The sequence below is a fragment of the Polypterus senegalus genome, chromosome 6 (genome assembly GCF_016835505.1).
Source record: "Polypterus senegalus isolate Bchr_013 chromosome 6, ASM1683550v1, whole genome shotgun sequence".
Taxonomy (NCBI): Eukaryota; Metazoa; Chordata; class Cladistia; order Polypteriformes; family Polypteridae; genus Polypterus; species Polypterus senegalus.
The window spans coordinates 109,614,080-109,632,353 of NC_053159.1; the positions used below are offsets into that span (position 1 = coordinate 109,614,080).

Consider the following 18,274-nt stretch of genomic DNA (forward strand, 5'->3'; position numbering starts at 1 on the left):
CCTGTGGGAAACTGAGGCAATACACCAGCCCAGGGGGGCGGCCATCTAGCATCCAGGGGGAGGTATTGCACTGTCCTAGGCTGCTCCCCCTGAATACAGTGTGCAGGGGCGTCCCAGCTGGGCATGGACGCCAGGCGACTGTCACTATATATATATATATATATATATATATATATATATATATATATATATATATACACTGCTCACAAAAATTAAAGGAACACTTTAAAGAAAAACATTTGATACATCAGATCTCAATATGAAGTTGGATATCTATACAAATAACGACAGGGCAATGTCTTAGGAACAAAAGGATGCCAAGTCTTTTAATGGAAATAAAAGTTATCTGCCTACAGAGGGCTCAATTGTGTAGACACCCTAAAATCAGAGTGAAATGAAGATGTGGCAGGCTAGTCCATTTTTCAAAAACTTAATTTTGCTACTCAAAATGCTTTTCAGTATCTTGTGTGGCCCCCACGAGCTGGTATGCATGCTTGACAACGTCGGGGCATGCTCCTAATGAGACGACGGACGGTGTCTTGTGGCATTTCCTCCCAGATCTGTATGAGGGCATCCCTGAGCTGTTGTACAGTCTGAGGAGCAACCTGGCGGCGCCTAATGGACCGAAACATAATGTCCCACAGATGTTCTATTGGTTTTAAGTCAGGGGATCGTGAAGGCCATTCAATTGTTTTAATTCCTTCATCCTCCAGGTACTGCCTGCATACTCTTGCCACATGAGGCCGGGCATTGTCGTGCATTAGGAGGAAACCAGGACCTACTGCACCAGCGTAGGGTCTGACAATGGGTTCAAGGATTTCATCTCGATACCTTATGGCAGTCAGAGCACCATTTCCTACGCAGTAGATGTCTGTGCGTCCCTCCATGGATATGCCTCCCCAGACCATCAATGACCCACCACCAAACCTGTCATGTTGAACGACGTTGCAGGCAGCATATCGTTCTCCTTGTCTTCTCCAGACTCTTTCACGTCTATCACAGCTGCTCAGGGTGAACCTGCTCTTGTCTGTAAAAAGTACAGGGCCAGTGGCGGACTTGCCAATTCTGGTGTTCTTGAGCAAATGCCAGTCGAGCTCCACGGTGCTGGGCAGTGAGCACAGGGCCCACTACAGGACGTCAGGCCCTCAGGCCATCTTCATGAAGTCTGTTCCTGATTGTTTGGGTAGAGACATTCACACCTGTGGCCCTCTGGAGGTCATTCTGTAGGGCACGAGCAGTGCTCAGCCTGTTCCGCCTTGCACAAAGGAGTAGGTATCGGTCCTGCTGATGGGTTGAGGACCTTCTACGGTCCTGTCCAGCTCTCCGAGAATAACAACCAGTCTCCTGAAATCTCCTCCATGTTCTGGAGATTGTGCTGGGAGACACATTAAACCTTCTTGCTGCAGCACGTGTGGATGTGCCATCCTGGAGAAGTTGGACAACCTGTGCAACGTCTGTAGGGTTGAGGAATCGCCTCATACTGCCAGTAGAGATAATTACTCAAGCCAAAACTAGCACGAGTGGAAAACCAGCCAATAAAGATCAAGAGGGAGAAACTTGAAATGACCTCCACATATAAAACCAGTCCTTTTTTGAGGGTTTTCTAATTGTTGCCACTTTAGTGCACCTGTCGTTAAGTCCATGACCACCAATACAGCTGAAAGTGATTAACAATGACCTCAGTTGCTTAACCAACCAGAAAATTATCAGACAGGTTTAATTGATTTCATGCCAGGCCCAATAAAAAAAGTGTTCCTTTAATTTTTGTGAGCAGTATATATATATATATATATATATATATATATATATAGTAGAAGATCAGACAGGCTACAGACAGAGACTGAGACACAACAATGTCTAAATGCACACACTTTTCATTCACAGTTTTTCTTCACACACAACACAGTGCACCAACCAGCCACAATGCTCAGTGGAATGAGGCAACCTCTTTTACAGTGGTGTGAAAAACTATTTGCCCCCTTCCTGATTTCTTATTCTTTTGCATGTTTGTCACACAAAATGTTTCTGATCATCAAACACATTTAACCATTAGTCAAATATATAACACAAGTAAACACAAAATGCAGTTTTTAAATGATGGTTTTTATTATTTAGGGAGAAAAAAATCCAAACCTACATGGCCCTGTGTGAAAAAGTAATTGCCCCTTGTTAAAAAATAACCTAACTGTGGTGTATCACACCTGAGTTCAATTTCTGTAGCCACCCCCAGGCCTGATTACTGCCACACCTGTTTCAATCAAGAAATCACTTAAATAGGAGCTGCCTGACACAGAGAAGTAGACCAAAATCACCTCAAAATCTAGACATCATGCCAAGATCCAAAGAAATTCAGGAACAAATGAGAACAGAAGTAATTGAGATCTATCAGTCTGGTAAAGGTAATAAAGCCATTTCTAAAGCTTTGGGACTCCAGCGAACCACAGTGAGAGCCATTATCCACAAATGGTAAAAACATGGAATAGTGGTAAACCTTCCCAGGAGTGGCCGGCCGACCAAAATTACCCCAAGAGCGCAGAGACGACTCATCCGAGAGGTCACAAAAGACCCCAGGACAACGTCTAAAGAACTGCAGGCCTCACTTGCCTCAATTAAGGTCAGTGTTCACGACTCCACCATAAGAAAGAGACTGGGCAAAACGGCCTGCATGGCAGATTTCCAAGACGAAACCACTGTTAAGCAAAAAGAACATTAGGGCTCGTCTCAATTTTGCTAAGAAACATCTCAATGATTGCCAAGACTTTTGGGAAAATACCTTGTGGACTGATGAGACAAAAGTTGAACTTTTTGGAAGGCAAATGTCCCGTTACATCTGGCGTAAAAGGAACACAGCATTTCAGTAAAAGAACATCATACCAACAGTAAAATATGGTGGTGGTAGTGTGATGGTCTGGGGTTGTTTTGCTGCTTCAGGACCTGGAAGGCTTGCTGTGATAGATGGAACCATGAATTCTACTGTCTACCAAAAATCCTGAAGGAGAATGTCCGCCATCTGTTCGTCAACTCAAGCTGAAGCGATCTTGGGTGCTGCAACAGGACAATGACCCAAAACACACCAGCAAATCCACCTCTGAATGGCTGAAGAAAAACAAAATGAAGACTTTGGAGTGGCCTAGTCAAAGTCCTGACCTGAATCCAATTGAGATGCTATGGCATGACCTTAAAAAGGCGGTTCATGCTAGAAAACCCTCAAATAAAGCTGAATTATAACAATTCTGCAAAGATGAGTGGGCCAAAATTCCTCTAGAGCGCTGTAAAAGACTCATTGCAAGTTATCGCAAACGCTTGATTGCAGTTATTGCTGCTAAGGGTGGCCCAACCAGTTATTAGGTTCAGGGGCAATTACTTTTTCACACAGGGCCATGTAGGTTTGGATTTTTTTCTCCCTAAATAATAAAACCATCATTTAAAAACTGCATTTTGTGTTTACTTGTGTTATATTTGACTAATGGTTAAATGTGTTTGATGATCAGAAACATTTTGTGTGACAAACATGCAAAAGAATAAGAAATCAGGAAAGGGGCAAATAGTTTTTCACACCACTGTATACTGCACCCGGAAGTGCTCCTCGATCAATGTCTGGGTGTGGCGGAAGTGCTGCATGGGAATCCAGCTCCTCTTCTGGTAGCATGCCATGGCTTCGGAGTTGTCAAGGCGCTCCCTGACGGTGGCCACGGGCCCCAGCAGGGTTGAGCTTCAAAGCTCCAAGGCCATGGTCCCAATGCAACCCAAGGGGGCTTCCCTCTTGAAGTACTGCTAGTGACATGTCCTCTGCCCTGGTCCTCTCCTCAAGAGGGTGGTCTGGCTGGGCAAGGTACCCAACCATCTATCACTATATATATATATATATATATATATATATATATATATATATATATATATATATATATATATATATATATATATATATATATAGTGTTAAGCTAAATATTTGTTCTTAGGATTGATTGACGAACAACCTATCAATTAGTGAGTAGATACCTGTGGTGTAAGTACTAATGGTCTTGTACAACTTGCCAGAACAGAGGAGTGAGAAAAGCGACTATGTACGTTGTGCTATATCTTTAATAATACTGTTTGTCTTTATAAGGCACTGACTGTTGAGAATGTCCCAATGTGAAGCTTTATTTGTATACACATCATTTCTCTTTGCTTATAGTTGCCATAAAACTTGACTGTGCCAATACCATAAGTACTTGGCACAAGACAGAAAACAACCCTGGTCATCTTCTCAGTCCATTGCAAGTCACATTCACATGCATATACAAAGGCTCACAATGGGCCTACTTTAACTTACAAAACCTTGGGATGATATAGAAGGAAATGCAATATTGGTGGTATTTCATTAAAGTGAGGGCTCTGTAGTTGTAAGGCCGGTCTTTAAACCATTTCACCACCTTGCTATGAAATTAAACTATGGATGATGGACTCAAACTGAACTGTGTACATCCCTCTCAACTCTTCCCAATTAAAAGATAGTTTCTGGGAATAAGTACAATAATCCATTTGCACTTTGTAGTACTCACCTCATTCCTTGCATTGTGCAACTGGTTGTCATCTTGAGTGTGTTTCATTCTAACAGAAACTGGAGTCAGTGCAGAATAGCCTGACAGATCACGTGTAAATTCTACATTGAGAATGACCACACCAGACCTGTAAGTCCACATTACTAACCATTACATCACCCACGTCACATTTACTTAACTGTTAAAACAGACTAGGTGCCCTGCTGGAGATAGGCACTGCTGTGAAGCACTTTTGCAGCGTAACTTCATGATAATAGAAGAGCTTTCGATATGTTACAGTATTTAGTTGTTATGTAGTAAATAACAATTTGAAACATAAAATGCACAAGTTACCTCACTGAAGGAATGAGTGCTAAATCTTCGTTTTCAATATTACCATATGTTGTTCTCATAATATAACAACTCGACCTTAATCATCGATAAGCTGTTTAATTAAAATAAGGAGCGTATGAGACTTTGAAATTCTGCGAGATTTTATAAATTGACGAACATCTAGTGACCACGTGATTGGGGAATCCCGGCACTTCTCAGCGGCTTCAGACCAGTGCGTTCTTCCCCGGTCAGGTGACTTACTAAGGCGGGTGATCATGTGATCAAGTATGGAGGCGTCGGCGATGGGTAGCGTCATCTCGTGAAAACAGGGAGAGTTCAGAGAAACTGGAACAAATAATCACATAGCAAGCAAGCACTTCTCCGTTGCACCTAGGTCGCTTCGAATTCTGTGAAATGAGGCCAACATGGGAGCAAAGGAGTCACGGATAGGATTCCTCTCGTACGACGAGGCCGTTAAGAGAGGTGGGTAAAGAAGTGTTGTCTCCAGTAAGAGAAACACCCTGCTACCGGGAAGAAACGAACCAGAAGCAAGCAGTTGCTGGAGGGAAAGCATGTGATAAAATATGTAGCAGCAAAACATTAAAATAATTATAAATACGGTACTGCTGAGTTATGACAGCCAGGAGAACACATCTAAAAATTAATGATACCCGTGAGAGGTTGTGCAGTAAACAAACCCGTTGCCTGGGGGAATGTAGAAACACTAATTTAAAAAGTGTAACGGGTAGACGTAGTAGCGGTAGAAGAAATTGAACGTGCACGAAGAAAAGGCAGTCCCCCTCTTTCCGTTCTGAAATTTGACAGCAGCATGGCGGTAGTGACTGTCTGGTTGAAACGGCTCAATTATCAGTTGTTCAGGTGATCAGTGTGTCTTTGTGTATTATGTAAAGAGTTAATGGTAAAACTTGTTTGGTATATTATTGTAGATCTGGAAGGAAGTTGATACAGTAATTTGGAGTTTTGCAATCGCACTTATCATCATTGCTGCATTCGATATGTTTAGCCTTACTCTATAATAGTTAACCTTTAGTCGTGCTGGAGTCCAGGGTCCCTAGTGCAAATATCTATTTAGCTAATAAACAGATGTGTATGATTTATATGCTGCCTGACGTTCTGGTGTCGTCACGATTTCGTGTTGTTTTTTTAAGCTTGGGCCAATGTACTTTCTCTGTGTATTGTGCCTCTTCAAGCTGTCCTTCCGTAAGTTATATAAGGAGACAGTTAAATCTGGTTTGTTACGGTTTTTTTCAGTTAAACTTGACAAACCGTGTTCATACATTGGATGATTCAGACTGGTCATACTTACAGGAAGCACTCTACAAAGAAGCTGTTAGCTCTATTTTCCCGTGACAGTTATCATAGTTATGTATTCCTATTTGGGATACCATTATTTACGTTTACACGGTTTTGTTGTCAATTAGAGGAATGTCCAAGATTGTTATGGTTGCGTGCTGGCGTGCAAAGAAAACAAGAACATCAGTTGCAATGTGTTAATTTTTTTCTTATTGATTTATTGATGTTACTGTATTTTCTATAATGACTAATTCAACATCTCATAGATTCTTCTGTAGGAGAACTTTTAGTCCTGTAATGCCAGTTTGTTACTGACTTCAGCAGCATTCACCACCAATAGAAAATCTGTCAAAAACTGATAATATCCCAGATAACACGTAAAGTAAATGAAAACACCTGTCCTATATCTGAAGTAAACTGGATGTATTTATTATCTCAGTAACATAATAATATTACTTAATAATTAAATTGTACACACAACAACCAATTTCTTTTGGCACTAAGATTTCTTACATAGACGCACTCCTTACTTAGCTAACTAATAAAGCACTTGCAGCTGTTGAATTTAGAATATTGTTTGTTAAATCACAAAGCCTTTTCATCCTGCTGAGCAAACATTTTCATACTTATGCAATCAGCTTTAGTGTAATGGGCATTTGGAGTCTATGCTTACACCCATACAAACAACTTGTCCTGTTTGGAATATTGTCTGTCATACCGTGTTTGTCATGACTTGTACATTAAGTTCATATTTTGCTATTAATTGAAGTATATATTGTGGAAAAGTTCATGTTGGTGTGTGTATATATATATTTATAGGTATATATAGCATTTATTCGGTATATTTTTTAAATCAGGGTTGTGTTGTTGCATGTAGTTTTGAGCATTATTTTAAGTTGCCTAAATTTCTAATAGTGCATAGTCTAATGAGCTTACAAGTGAATGTCCATTTTGTAATCGGATTAATTAAACATGGATTAAGACCTTTATATTTTGGGAGAACTGAAATGATGCATCTATTTGTTTTTTCCTAAAAGATGTTTTTTTTTTCCCAACCTATAACTATGAGGATGCAGAGCCAGACCATGGATGACAAGTCCGTTCTAAATAAAGCATTAAGCACATACCCATATTCACTCATAAAACAAAGCATTGTAGAGTGATCATTCACCTATAATGTTCATTTTTCGAATATGGGAGAAATCTGAAGTACCCTTGTAGATATAAGGAGAATGTAAAAATACAATACATATAGTAACTAGACTTGAACTCAGATTGCTGTAATTGTGAAGCTACGGTTCTATCCACTGTTTCATCATACTCCCTGCAAGTAAATTCTGCTTAGACAGCTTGAACAATGCCGTCTGATAAAATAATAGCAATTTCGCTGTACTAGAGAGTGTTTCTTAAGACATTTGCAACATATCTAGCAACCTTTGTATTACAAATTTTTCAGTCTTATTTGTTCCATAACACTGTATACTTTGTGTCTGCTTGTGCTTTCCTCTCCATTTCCAAAGGTATGTAGGTTGGATTATCTGGGCTATCTACTCTACATTGAAAACCACTTTCCACCCCTTTGTGGCACTCCCAATATCTATGCAAAAGGACGAAGGTCCAAGTCTTTAGAGTCCTAGTGCTATATGGTTGTGAGACATGAACACTCTCTAGTGACCTGAGACAAAGACTGGACTCCTTCGGTACTGTGTCTTTTTGGAGAATCTTTGGGTACCGATGGTTTGACTTTGTGTCAAACAAGCGGTTGCACATGAAGATCCAAAGGAGGCACATTACCTGAATTGTGAGCAAGTGTCTGTTACAGCACTATGGCCATGTGGCGCGATCCCCTGAGGGTGATCTGGTTTGCAGGATCCTCATTGTTGAGGACCCAAGCAGGTGGACCAAGCCAAGGGGTCACCCACGTAACACCTGGCTACGGCAGATCGATGGTCATTTCCGGATGGTGGGAGTGAACCGAGTGCCTGCCTTGGGGGTATTGTCAACCAGGATCCCTAGCTGTTTCGTTGTGTGGTGGGTGCAGCAACGTGCTGTACCAGTGCATGCTCCCCAACCTGACTTGACCAAAATTGAACACTGTGATGGGTTGGCTTCTTGCCTGAGGTTAGTTTGCGCTTTGTCCACATTGGTATCAGAATAAGCCCCATTTGTCAGCTATTCTGTAATGAAAAATGTATTAGCAAGTGAATAATGGATTTCTGAATGCTATTTACTTATTAGAATTCATATTAATCACATTCTAGATTTTACATAACTTTTTAAAAGAATAAAAATTCAATATGAAATATTTTGTTTTCATATTAACTTATTTTACATTTACTTAATAGCAAGGACGGCATGGTGGTGCAGTGGTAGCACCACTGCCTCACAGTAAGAAGCCCAGGGTTCACATCCAGTTGCAGTAAGTAGACAGGGTTTGAATCCCTGGTCCTCCCTGTGTGGAGTTTGCATGTTCTCCCCATGTCTGTGTGGCTTTCCTTCAGGTGCTCTGGTTAGGTGAATTGGTGGCACTAAATTGGCCTTAGTCTGTTCAGGGTTTGTTCCTGCCTTGTGCCCTGTGCTTACTGGGATAGGCTCCAGGCCAGACCTCCAATAAGAGAACCCAGGTCTGGATTGCACAAGTTAGAAAATGATATTTATTTAATAGCAGAGGTGTTGGCATAAGGGTAATTTTACATTTTTAACTTTTTGTATGTTTTTATTTATATAGACATACAGTTTTGTATGTTTTTATTTATATAGACATACAGTATTTCCTTTTTTATGCTTAGTGTTTTTTTATAACGTGATACAAGGGGAAGTCCCCACACACCTATTCACAACTGCTCCAATGACCCAAGGTGATGTTACATGTTAGTTATTCACATGTGTAATGCTATTGGAAAATTGAGCTTTTACATCCATCCATCCATCCACCCTCTTTCGCTTATCCGAGATCGGATCGCGGGGGCAGCAGCTTGAGCAGAGATTCCCAGACTTCCCTCTCTCCAGCCACTTCTTCTAGCTCTTCCGGGGGAATCCCAAGGTGTTCCCAGGCCAGCCAGGAGACAGTCCCTCCAGCGTGTCCTGGGTCATACCTGGGGCCTCCAACTGGTTGGACGTGCCTGGAACACCTCACCAGGGAGGCGTCCAGGAGGCATCCTGATCAGATGCCCGAGCCACCTCATCTGACTCCTCTCGATGCGGAGGAGCAGCGGCTCTACTCTGAGCCCCTCCCGGATGACTGAGCTTCTCACCCTATCTTTAAGGGATAGCCCAGACACCCTGCGGAGGAAACTCATTTCGGCCGCTTGTATTTGTGATCTCGTTCTTTCGGTCACTACCCATAGCTCATGACCATAGGTGAGGGTAGGAACGTAGATCGACTGGTAAATTGAGAGCTTTGCCTTACGGCTCAGCTCCTCTTTCATCACGACAGACCGATTCAGAGCCCAGATCACTGCGGATGTCGTACGATCTGCCTGTCGATCTCGTGCTCCATTCTTCCCTCACTCGTGAACAAGACCCCAAGATACTTGAACTCCTCCACTTGGGGCAGGATCTCGCCCCCAACCCTGAGAGGGCACTCCACCCTTTTCCGGCTGAGGACCATGGTCTCGGATTTGGAGGTGCTGATTCCCATCCCAGCCGCTTCACACTTCGGCTGCGAACCGATTCAGAGAGAGCTGAAGATCACGGCCTGATGAAGCAAACAGGACAACATCATCTGCAAAAAGCAGTGACCCAATCCTGAGTCCACCAAACCAGTCCCCCTCAACACCCTGGCTGTGTCTAGAAATTCTGTCCATAAAAGTTAGGAACAGGATCAGTGATAAAGGCAGCCCTGGTGGAGTCCAACTCTCACTGGAAATGGGTTCGACTTACTGCCGGCAATGCAGACCAAGCTATGACACCGGTTGTACAGGGACCAAAAAGCCCTCATCAGGGGTCCGGTACCCCATACTCCCGGAGCACCCCCCACAGGATTCCCCGAGGGACACGGTCGAACGCCTTTTCCAAGTCTTTTATATGATAAATAAGACTCGTAATATTTAATTTGGGTTTTTTAAGATAAATAAGGCTCATAATATTTAATTAGGGTGTTTTTTTTCTAATCTGTTTTTATGTTTGGACTATTTAGAAAATGACTTCTGTTGTGAGCTCAGAGTTCATGTGGAAAATTTTCTATAACTGAAAGAGCAGGCAGGAACAACTTATGTCATTAAATCATTAATATTCATGAGGTAGTTCTCCACGACTGTCATATTTTGGAAGTAGATAACATTCTGGGGTATATGCAAAATAGACAGACAGGAATTCTGGGAAAGTAGGTATAAATTGTTAAACATTGTTAAATTGTGTTGTTGTTTATTAGAATGTATATATTTAACCTTAGATAAAGTGACCAGTGTGTGTATATGCTTGTAAGAATATGTAAAATGGAAGCTTGAGTCTTTAAAACGAACATTTTCTTGTCCAGACAAAAGTAACATAATCAACAATCATCTAGACCATGGGAACTTATTGGTTGTCCCAAGCTTTGACTGATGCAATATCTTACATAAGGCAGGGTTTTATTGTGAAAAGGGGCAGTCAGCAAGACCCTATAAATTGAAAGGATTTTAAAGTGCACTGGCAAAGAGACAACATAACTGCCAAGACTAGTAGGATAAAGAGAGAAACATCTGCCAAAGAGAAGACAACTCGATCTGGCTTTGCCACCTACAGACTGCCTCTTCGCTCCCAACCATCATGCCTCATTTAAGTTGCCAAAGACTGCAACAACCAAAGCCATAGCCACCTGAAACAAAGCTTGCTGTGTAACCCTGATCTGAATCATTCAGGTTGTATGTTTACATATCTGACATTTACACCTGGTTTCTCTTTCAAATAATCATAATTAATGATTGAAATAATTTGAGTATTGCTTTGCTAAAGTTGTCATGTTTTTACTGACATTTAGGAATGGCTGATGATTGTTAATGAAACAAACTGTTTGTTTAGGTATTGTACTGTCGGGGTAGTGAATAGCCAGTCCTTGCCTTCTGTAGCCATCAGGATTCAAAAGCCTGACAGGAGTAGCTGTTCTTGTGTTTTGCTAGGATATTCTGAAGTGTAGCCCTTTCAGGGGTAGTAAGAAAATGGATCAACACATAAATGAATCCTGGCAGGAATGCCTTGTGTGCAGGGGAAGCAAGAAAATGGATAAACACGTTAGTTAATGGCGACACGGTGGCACAGTGGTAGCGCTGCTGCTTCGCAATAAGGAGACCCGGGTTCGCGTCCCGGGTCCTCCCTTCGTGGAGTTTGCATGTTCTCCCCGTGTCTGCGTGGGTTTCCTCCGGGTGCTCCGGTTTCCTCTCAGTCCAAAGACATGCAGGTTAGGTGGATTGGCGATTCTAAATTGTCCCTACTGTGTGCTTGGTGTGTGTGTATGTGTGTCCTGCAGTGGGTTGGTGCTCTGCCCGGGATTGATTCCTGCCTTGTGGTTTTGGCTAGGATTGGCTTCAGCAGACCCCCGTGACCCTGTAGTTAGGATTCAGCGGGTTGGAAAATGGATGGATGGACGTTAGTGAATCCTGGCAGGAATGCCTCATGAGCAGCATGGCCTTTAGCCCCAGGCGAGATATCGACTTTGAGGTAGATATCCTCGGCCAGTGTTGAGATATTCTTGCTTTATTTGAGCTTATCGGTGCTGAGTGAATGTTGGAATAGGCATGTTTTGCAGGACGTATGTGGGGATCAAGGCTAAACAGTTTGGGCATTTCCAGTAGTCCACCAATATAAAAAGAATCTTAGAGGTTAAAGTCCCTTTCCCGGACACTTTTACACCACAAAATGTGTTTTTTCAGGATTTTAGGATTGGAGTGGGGCTGGTGTTCAGATGTTTCAACTAAGTTGTTAAGTGTATGGGAATAGTACTTACATGTGTACTGGTTACCAAATTGTTGTTGAAGTTGTTCTTTATATAGCACTAACCAAATTACCTATCAAAGACAGGTAATAGTCAGTTTTAAAAATTATTTAATGTCCGTTGCTCTACATGTACCTTCAGCTCCTTTCCCCTATATCCTTCTGTCTGTAGCTCTCCTGACCAATGCTTCCTCTGCCGTACGTTCCTGTAAAGCTTGCTTCTAAGATCATCATTTCAAGGTGCCTCGATCACCTCCTGTCTGCTTTTATACTTTTAAAGGTTACTGACGGCATGGTTCCTACACCTGTACTCCTTCCCGTGTATACTTTTAAAGGTTACTGACGGCATGGTTCCTACACCTGTACTCCTTCCCGTGTGTATCTCACACCAAGCTGACACCATACAAAGCCAAACTGACCAATCCGATTGCTGTAAAGGACTGGAGACACCCACACCTTATAGTTTAATTGTATACTACCGTATTTATGTGTGTACCACACACGCATTTTTTGCCCGAAAATTAGCATTAGAAAATCAGGTGCACGTCATACACGAGGAAATGTAATTCTGTAATGTTTACTTCTTCTGCTTGGGCTCGCTTTCGCTCTCATTCGCTCGCTCGTGCACTTGCTCTCTCTCTCTCTCTTGCTCGTGCACTTGCTCGCTCTCTCTCTCTTGCTCGTGCACTTGCTCTCTCTCTCTTTCGCTCGCTTGCGCACTTGCGCTCTCTCTCTCTCACTTGCTCACGCTCTCTAAACGCTTCCTATACAATCACAACGCGCATCGTACACGGGGCAAAATGATATTCGCGATTTTCTTTGTAAAAATTTGGGTGCGCGTCTTACACGAGTAAATACGGTATTTTACTAGTTTTTCCAAATACAGTTTACAGAATTCGATTTAACGACTCAATGTGGAACTTGGTTTTCTGTATTTGCTTATATTCAGCAGGAAAGCTTTGAGTTTTGACATTGTCAGTGTATGTGCAGTTTTGAAATTGGTGTGTAGTTACAGGTGTTTAGAAATCAGGCTGTGGGATCACTCCTTTCCTAGTTTGCACACATACAACAAATGGATGTGAAGTGGTTGAATATGCATATTGATCATGAAGTTGTCATACATACAGTATTTGGGATGCAAAGAATTTTCAGCTACTGAAAATATTTGTCCAAAAGTGGCATATTCAGTATTAGGCTAAATGAGCCAGATGTATGACTCTGTTTATGTTGCTCTTCTGTGCTTGTTATGTATGATGCTTTGAAGTGGCTTATTAAGCGGCTTATTATTATTTGTAGAACAGGTGATGCCTCACACCACATTGCATTCTAGGGTGTAGATGCCATCTATAGAAGATGTACTGGTTTGCATATATCAAGAAGCAAAGTAGTGGTGATAGACTGAGATATTGCAGCACTTTTACAAAAACAAATGGACGAAGGAAGAGAGAGACAAGGGATCATACTGGGACATAATGAATTGGGAGTCAAAGCAACTTGTTGTCAATAAACAATGTAGGTCAATGTAATTTCAAAACCAATTAATTGTAAAGTGCTCAGACAGATTAACTTTGGAAATTTTGTCCTGTGTATTATTTATTTTCAGTTTAGGTTTTTAAAAATTTGTCTTGTCTTCAAAAGACTGACTTCAGTTGTAAAAAGATTTTTTTCATCAACTTGCAGTTTTTATCAATCAGTTTAATTGAAAAGCATAAATCAACAGTGAAACTAGTTTAATTTAGGCCTTATGCAATAGAAAAAAATCAAATGGTCAAAATATTTCAGAAAAAGGTATTCAGTATTCCATGTTCAGCCTAGTTTTTTTTTGGAAACTTGGCTTCTGACAAGAATTTTCATTTCAGTGTTTTACTAATACACACATTTAACAGATGATAAATATCAAAACTGCTGTATAATTCCATGTCAAATTATCACACTTTTGAACCTCCTTGTCAAAGATTTTAACAAATTTGGCATTCTGATTTGGTCATATGAGTAACCGATGGAAGTGAAATTGCATATATCTTAGATCGGGGTGCCCACGCTTTTTCGGCTTGCAAGCTACTTTTAAAATGACCAGGTCATGACAGGTTTATTTCAAAACATTTCAATATACATCAGTAAATCATTTTTTAAGCAATTAGATTCAGCAATAACCTCATTTATTTGGAACTCAAAACATCCATGTATCCAAAGAGCGACCCTACAAAGACAAAAGGCAGAAGGTGGCATGGCTCTATCTAACTTCCAGTTTTATTACTGGGCAGCAAACATACAAGCTGTAAAAACCTGGACACAAATAGATGAACATACACAGGCCTGTTCCGCAATAGAACTAAACTCCTGCAGTACTTATATTCCCTGCTCTGTGCCCCAATAAATGCAAGTTATCGGCAGTATACTAATAACCCAGTTGTGCTTCACTCACTTAGAATATGGAACCAATGTAGAAAGCATTTTAAGACATAGAGCTTTTATCTGTGGCACCTCTGCAAGAGAGCCACCTCTTTCAACCTTCGCAAACATATGCAGTTTTTAATATCTGGAAAAATTTTGGGATTAACTTGCTTAGAGATCTTTATATAGACATATCTTTATATCCTATGAACAATTACAATCTAAATTTAACATTCCAGCAGCACATTTCTTTCACAATCTTCAAATTAGGAACTTTGTTAAACAGAACCTGTCCGGTTTTCCTCATCTTGCACCCTCGTCCACTCTGGAAAAAATATTGCTCAATTTCAAGGACTCTGACACCATCTCTGCAATATATAGAATTATTTTACAGCCCTTACCTTTCAAAGATCCAAAAGGACACTGGGAAAAAGATCTCTCAATTAATATATCAGAAAAGGAGTGGAAAATAGCAATGCAGAGAATTCACGTGAGCTCCATATATGCAAAGCGTACAATTATTCAACTCAAAATTATATATTGAGCACATCTGTCTCGTCTAAAACTCTCCAAAATGTTTCCAGGGCATGATCCAACCTGCGAACACTTCAATCAAGTCCCAGCCTCACTGGGTCACATGTTTTAGGCCTGCACCAAATAACGTCATTCTGGACCGAAATTTTTAATTACCTTTCAGACAGCCTTGGTGTCACTTTCGCTCCTAATCCACTAACGGCTGTGTTTGGTGTTCTTCCAGATGGGTTTAAAGTGGAGAAGGACAAACAAACTGTGATTGCATTCACTACACTTTTGTCATGTAGACTTAATTTGCTAAACTGGAAGAATCCTAACTCTCCTCTTTTAAGTCAGTGGGAAACCGATGTTTTATGCTATTTGAAATTTGTAAAAAATTAAATACTCAAGAGGATCTGTACAGATTTTTTTCAAAACATGGCAGGATCTAATCTATACTAATAAAGGAAAAGCCCTCACTGACTGACTGACTCACTGACTCATCACTAATTCTTCCCGTGTAGGTAGAAGGCTGAAATTTGGCAGGCTCATTCCTTACAGCTTACTTACAAAAGTTGGGCAGGATTCATTTCGAAATTCTATGTGTAATGGTCATAACTGGAAGGTATTTTTCTCCATTTACTGTAATGGACTTGAGCTCGAAAGCCTTGGGGGCGGAGTTTAGTGTGACATCATCACACCTCCCACGTAATTGAACTGACTGTCAACACAGTGCGTAGAAAACCAGGAAGACCTCCAAAAAGCTCTGAAGAAAACATGCATTATATAATTGAGAAGGCAGCGAAACAATTAGAAGCGAGCGAGTGACATATACCACCATATTCATGAGTGCTGCTACTTCAGAAAGAAAGCAAGGTGTAAACCTAAACTTTAAATTAAGTTCATAGATACAAGTTTAATGACAGAACGCAGGATATAAATGAGAGTTTTGATCACTTTGTAACTAAGTTAAAATTGCAGGGGAAGGGGTGTGCTTATGCAAATTCGAGACTGTGTTTGTGGGGATTGACAGTTAAAGGCGGGGGGGAGTCACGTCATCATCTCCCTCCCATTTACCTAATTTCGCTCTGAGCTGAGCTCAGCGGCTACGCCGTCTTCAAGCAACCGTCACACTGCCACCAAATACTCACAGAAAAATCCACAAGTTAATACACACGATGTCTCTAGAGTTTCTCCACACTGAATCCTCCAGGCACTACTTATAAAAGGTTACATTGCCAATCGTGTTGCGTTATTTTTAAAATCTGTCCTTTTCTTAGCACAAGCACAGCTGAGAAGCTTCGATGCATGTGCTCCATAACGCGTTAAAAAATAATGCATTTAATCACACTTTGCATTACAAGCAAAGGGGAGCTTTTGTCATTGCATGATTTCCTGGTACACTGATTACTTTGATCAGCGCATCCCTATTCATTTGACCCTCGCACCACCTTGGTTTGAGAAGAAGTATGAAAAAATAACACAGTTACAGGTTAACACAGAAAAACAGATCACCAATTCAAGCTTTATAAATAAACGATTCGCCATCAATAGTTGTTTTGGTAAAGCCATACTCAGTGTAATCCTCCTTCCATTTTATAATTTTTCCACCACTAGCCATGGTTAAATGAACGGTAAAAAAGTAAGAGCGAAGCGAGGGTGACTTATTTAGGCAGGCATATATATGACAGCAACACTTGTGACAATGTCAATCATGTTATGTTATTATTAAAATGCTTCCTTTTCTTTTTCATTACTTCTTTAACACACTACTTCTCCGAGCTAGCTGGTATTTTGCTCTATATATATATATATATATATATATATATATATAAAGGAACACTTTTTAATTAGAGTATAGCATAAAGTCAATGAAACTTATAGGATATTAATCTGGTCAGTTAAGTAGCAGAGGGGGTTGTTAATCAGTTTCAGCTGCTGTGGTGTTAATGAAATTAACAACAGATGCACTAGAGGGGCAACAATGAGATGACCCCCAAAACAGGAATGGTTTAACAGGTGGAGGCCACTGACATTTTTCCATCCTCATCTTTTCTGACTGTTTCTCCACTAGTTTTGCATTTGGCTACAGTCAGTGTCACTACTGGTAGCATGAGGCGATACCTGGACCCTACAGAGGTTGCACAGGTAGTCCAACTTCTCCAGGATGGCACATCAATACGTGCCAGAAGGTTTGATGTGTCTCCCTGCACAGTCTCAAGGGCATGGAGGAGATTCTAGGAGACAAGCAGTTTATCTAGGAGAGCTGGAGAGGGCCATAGAAGGACCATAACCCATCAGCAGGACCATTATCTGCTCCTTTGGGCAAGGAGGAACAGGATGAGCACTGCCAGAGCCCTACAAAATGACCTCCAGCAGGCCACTGGTGTGAATGTCTCTGACCAAACAACCAGAAAGAATTCATGAGGGTGACCCAAGGGCCCCATGTCCTCTAATGGGCCCTGAGCTCACTGCCCAGCAGCATGCAGCTCGATTGGCATTCGCCATAGAATACCAGAATTGGCAGATGCACCACTGGTGCCCTGTGCTTTTTACAGATGAGAGGAGGTTCACCCTGAGCCCGTGACAGAAGAGAAAGGGTCTGGAGAAGCCATGGAGAACATTATGCTGCCTGTAACATCATTCAGCATGAGCAGTTTGGTGGTGGGTTAATGATTGTCTGGGGAGGCATATCCATGGAGGGTCACAAAGACATGCTACAGGCTTGACAAAGGCACCTTGGCTGCCATTAGGTATCAGGATGAAATCCTTGGACCCATTGTCAGACCCTATGCTGGTACAGTGGCTCCTGGTGCACGACAATTCCTGGCCTCATGTGGTGAGAGTATGCAGGCAGTTCCTGGAGGATGAAGGAATTGATACCATTGACTGGCCGCCACACTTTCCTGACCTAAATCCAATAGAACACCTCTGGGACATTATGTTTTGGTCCATCCAGTGCCACCAGGTTGCACCTCAGACTGTCCAGGAGCTCAGTGATGCCCTGGTGCAGATCTGGGAGGAGATCCCCCACAACACCATCTGTCATCTCATTAGAAGCATGCACCGATGTTGTCAGGCATGTATACAAGAACACAGGGGCCATACAAAGTGCTGCGTACAATTTTGAGTTGCTGCAATTAAATTTTGGCAAAATGGACTAGCCTGCCACATGATTTTTTCACTCTGATTTTTGGGGCGTCTTTGAATTCAGGGCTCTGTAGGTTGATCATTTTCATTTCCATCAAACGATGTGGCATCCTTTCGTTCCTAACACATTACCCAGT

The 18,274-nt window shown here is 41.5% G+C and overlaps 1 protein-coding gene across 3 annotated transcripts in view; it reads left to right on the forward strand.

The window, feature by feature from the left end:
* The first annotated feature begins 5,130 nt into the window (after positions 1–5,130).
* usp32 (ubiquitin specific peptidase 32) overlaps positions 5,131–18,274 on the forward strand; it is a 209,923-nt gene continuing 196,779 nt past the window's right edge. For all 3 annotated transcript variants that reach the window (XM_039756745.1, XM_039756747.1, XM_039756746.1), the window contains exon 1: positions 5,131–5,339. In XM_039756745.1, the coding sequence (XP_039612679.1) occupies positions 5,282–5,339 (58 nt within the window). In that variant the 5' untranslated portion in view covers positions 5,131–5,281. The remainder of the gene's footprint in view (positions 5,340–18,274) is intronic.